Genomic DNA, 4615 nt, shown 5'->3' on the forward strand with positions numbered 1-4615 from the left:
GCTATTCAAATTTCAAAATATATTTAAGTTACAGCATGTCGCCCATTGTTCTACACTGTAGGCTATATTGTTCCAAACACTAACACAATTCGGGTTATTCATGTTTGTTTTTAGGATGAATTTGTACATTTTAATATCACTTTTGTCTCTCTTTTTTTTACCGGGACAGTTATAGGCTACTGAATGACATTTTGACTCATACAGTAGGCCTATATGCTAGTTTATATAAACCTATTGGTTTCCTGCCCTCCTAAATAAATATTATCCCAACTGTTTTTGTGCCATTAGCCTACTGCAGGGACCTTTTGGCCTTGCTTCAAGAGAGATTGGTTATTCTAGGGCTATAACACTGTGTTGTGCCTGGAAACCTTTACACGTCAAGTGCTTTGGGTAATAATTAATAGATCTTCTAACTGCTCGCTCAGTCAGCTGGGTAGATATGCGCCTCGGATAACAGGCTGCCACCGTAGCCCACCATGAATGCTATTTCAAATATTTAACTGTTAAACCAGGTAGGAGACAGAATAAAGTACATATTCTACTATAGCCAGTCAGCGCAATGCAAATCCCTGTCTTCTTGGCACTTCTTGCCCTCTGTTCTGATTGGAGCGCAGTGGTCGCTGGACCGGGCGACGGACTAGGGACCTGGGATCGATTCAACAAACTGCCCTTTCCCGCAGACAAAGCCTTCCTTTACGACACCTTCCCCGATCACTTCATGTGGGCAGTGGGGACGGCCGCTTACCAAGTGGAAGGAGCGTTTGAGAAGGACGGTAAAGGTCTTTCGGTTTGGGACACGTTTACGCGCGGTGGGAGCAGAAAGCTGGTCGGGGACGTGGGCAGCGACAGTTACCACAACATCCCCGGCGACATCCGTGCGCTCCGGCAGCTCGGGGTCAGCCACTACCGCTTCTCCCTCTCCTGGGCGCGCATCTTCCCAAACGGCAGCCGCGGTAGTTATAACGAAATCGGCACGAATTATTACAAGACGCTCATATTAAAACTGAAAGAGATCCAGGTGCAGCCCGTGGTGACGCTGTACCACTGGGACTTACCGGAGAACCTCCAGAGGAACTTTGGAGGTTGGAGGAACCCTGCGCTCGTCGACTTTTTCAAAGATTACGCAGACTTTTGCTTTCGAACTTTTGGTGACGACGTCAAGTACTGGATCACGATAGATAACCCGTTTGTGGTGGCATGGCACGGGTACGGAACCGGGGTGGTGGCTCCCGGGATAAAGAACGACCCGGATCTGCCGTTCCAAGTGGGACACAACCTACTCAAGGTGAAATAAAACGTATATTGAGGCAGCTATGGTTGGTGACGTGTTTGTGGTGTCTTGTAGAATGTAAACATTTATTTCATTCAGCTCTGAACACATGATGACAGAATCAACGGCCAATTTAATTCCTCCTTCCATCTTCATATTCTTCCATTCTCTCCACTGCCTTTCCTTATTATTTTATCTTATATCTTCTCATGTCTCTCATATCTGGTTTTATACATCTCTATCTTGCTCTCTCTCCCTCCATCTCTCTCTCTGTCCATTCTCTGACCAAGCTGACCACTGATCCCTCCCCACCCAAAACCCCTTATTTCCCCCTCTCATTTCCCTGTGGTCTCTCCCCTAAATTATTTCTCCCCGTCTCCCCCCCCAAGGCCCACGCCTCCGCCTGGCACCTCTACGACCGCCACTACCGCCCCCGGCAGCAGGGGAAGCTCTCCATGGCGCTGGCCTCTCATTGGATCAAACCCAGCCGGACGCGGCGCGAGAGCCTCACATCCTGCCAGTGCTCTCTGGACTTCGTCCTGGGCTGGTTCGCCCGGCCCCTCTTCACGGACGGGGACTACCCCCCCTGCATGAGGACCCGGCTGGCCCAGCGCCTGCCCTCCTTCACGCCGGCCGAGCGCCAGATGGTCAGGGGCACCGCCGACTTCTTCGCCCTGTCCCACGGGGCGGCGCTGAGCTTCCAGCTGGTCAACGACAGCCTGAAGTTCTGGCAGAACGAGGACCTGGACCTGCGGATGCTGCTGTACTGGGTCAGCGCCGAGTACGACCGGCCGGACATCTTCGTAGTGGAGAACGGATGGTACAGTCCAGGGGTTCCTAACCTTCCTTCTCCAGAACCCCCCTAACTTACACCTGATGGAATATGCGCCCCCCCCCCCCCCCCCCCTTCACAAACTCTCTGTGAACGTCCAGTCTGTGTCTGTTCACATGTGCGCAAATTCCATCAAGTGTAAATTAGGGTGCAATGAAGCGTTTCGCCAGTGTGGCAGTAATATTAATGTTGACACGATTCATAGTTTAATTTCTTGAATTTATACGGTATTGTAGTACAATGCTTTTTGACCCTTCAATCAATCAATCAATTTATATGGTATTGTAGTACAATGCTTTTTGACCCTTCATCAGATATGATCATGCATTTTGTTAAAATTGCTGTTGCTGACATGTCAATAACATAATTCTTTATCTGGCTAATATTAAGGCCTCAAATTGTCTGGGGCCTGGCGCCCCCCCCCCCCTAAGGGGGGCCCGGACCCCAGGTTGGGAAACCCTGCTATAGTAGGACTGCTAGTTTTATAACGGTAGGAGTAGTTGTGGGAAATATCGAGGCTTAAAGTCGCACTGAAACGGACGTTTGAGATCATCTAACTTCCGTAGTTTGACGTATTTCCGACGCAAACAAGTTATGAGGGCGGGACATATGTTTAGAGGAATTTGATTGGAACATTGACAAGTGGGCGGGTTTTAAGAACTTTAGACAGATTCGATAGGAGGATAGCGTTGATTGACAGGTGGATGTCGTGAGATTATTGGCCTAAAATCTAAGGTACCTGTTGTCATCATTGCACGTGACCTACCGTTTTCCAGGAAGTAAGAAATTATATACTTTGATATAAGATTACAACAAAAGTAGAATTTTGTAATTTCTTTGGCATACATCGTTGAATAGGTGAACACTATGACCAATTATGTGAACCAAAATGGGACAGAATGCTTTTTTCATTTCAGTGCGACTTTAACATCGACCGGATTGATCTGTAGTCTGTTCTCATCCAAAAACGCAGGTACGTGTTGGGAAACACCAAGACGGAGGACTCCAAGCACATGTACTACCTCAAGAAGTTCATCGTGGAGGTGTTGAAATGTGAGTTGGGTAGAATCTAGGGATGCACCGATGCATCGGCCCATGTTGGCCTTGTTGACTGCCATCGGCCCATCGGCAAATAAAATAACATTCATCGATGGTAGTGGTCGATGTTATGTCGCAACAATTACGGCTTTTTTTGTTGCAAAACGTGTCCTACCCAGCTACAGATTCAGAGAAGATCCGTGACGTAACGCCGCAAACGCACGTGTAGTTTGCTTTCAAATTAAAGACAAATCAAAATCGGCGTTTTGGAACCAAACACTTCATTTCTTTGTTCTCCCGGCACAAAAGGGGGAATTAAAATAAAATAAACATCAGCCATCGGCCGGATTGTTATTTTAAACATCGGCATCGGCCCAGAATTTTGCAATCGGTGCCTCCCTAGTAGAATCTATGAACCCCTGTTGCTTTCATCTACGTAAGCTAGGGATGTTAACAGTTAATCGACTATCGATTAATTGCCGATAAGAATTTACTCGAGTAAGATTTGGTTACTCGATTAATTGCTTGTTAATTGAACATAACTTTTTTTGGGGGGAACGAACGTTATCATCGGGAGTTTGCGTGAAATGTGATCATGATTTAGGGTCTGACTGCACATGAGGGCCACGCCATGTAGTGAAGGATAATTGGGATGGAGGGAAATTTCAACGACACAGCGGAAGACGACACAAAAATGAAGCGAGCAAAGCGCAGTCCAGCGCGGGACGTTCTTATCAATTAATCCACTATCGTTTGATGAAATTCCTTGAAATTTGCAACCCTAACGTAAACATCTACATCTCTCTGAACTGAGGGGGAAAAAAATCCCCATCTCTGTTCTCTGTCACCATAGCGATAAGGTACGACGGAGTGAACGTGATTGGCTACACGGCCTGGTCCCTGATGGACGGGTTCGAGTGGCACCGGGAGTACGGGATACGGCGCGGCCTCTACTACGTCGACTTCAACACCCCCGACCTGGAGAGGGAACCCAAGACCTCCGCCACCTTCTACAGGTGCCGTCTTCTAGGGCTGCACAATTAATCGTGAATTAGTCGAAATCACGATTATGACCTCCGCAATTAACTAATCGCAAAAGGCCGCAATTAATGTGATAAATAATTTTGCTTTGAATTGAGTGTGCTAGGACTACACGGACGAATCACAGGCGCTTATGCTGTCTGACCAATCACATGCGTTCCCGCTGAGTGCGCTGTGGGCAGCAATTTCACTGAGAAGACAGATAGCAGTAGGTCAAGACCAGTGTCACAAGAGTACCTGCAGCCGTGAGTAGTGACAAAATGAGAGAAAACGAGGTCAGTGAGTGAGTTAGTAGCAAGAAAGGGATCAACGTCCGTGATTTGGGAGCATTTTGATTATTATATATTAATATTAAATATTAATCGCAATTATTAATCGCAATTACCATTTTGAAGCAAATAATCGCAATTATTATCTTTTGTCATAATCGTGTA

The 4615-nt window shown here is 47.0% G+C and overlaps 1 protein-coding gene across 1 annotated transcript in view; it reads left to right on the forward strand.

The window, feature by feature from the left end:
- Window positions 1-436: 436 nt before the first annotated feature.
- Window positions 437-4615, forward strand: part of kl (klotho) — a 20331-nt gene continuing 16152 nt past the window's right edge. The window contains exons 1-4 of the mRNA XM_084454945.1: window positions 437-1285; window positions 1660-2090; window positions 3076-3155; window positions 3994-4156. Of these exons, the coding sequence (XP_084311071.1) occupies window positions 560-1285; window positions 1660-2090; window positions 3076-3155; window positions 3994-4156 (1400 nt within the window). The 5' untranslated portion in view covers window positions 437-559. The remainder of the gene's footprint in view (window positions 1286-1659; window positions 2091-3075; window positions 3156-3993; window positions 4157-4615) is intronic.

Source organism: Borostomias antarcticus (genome assembly GCF_949987555.1).
Source record: "Borostomias antarcticus genome assembly, chromosome: 1".
NCBI lineage: Eukaryota > Metazoa > Chordata > Actinopteri > Stomiiformes > Stomiidae > Borostomias > Borostomias antarcticus.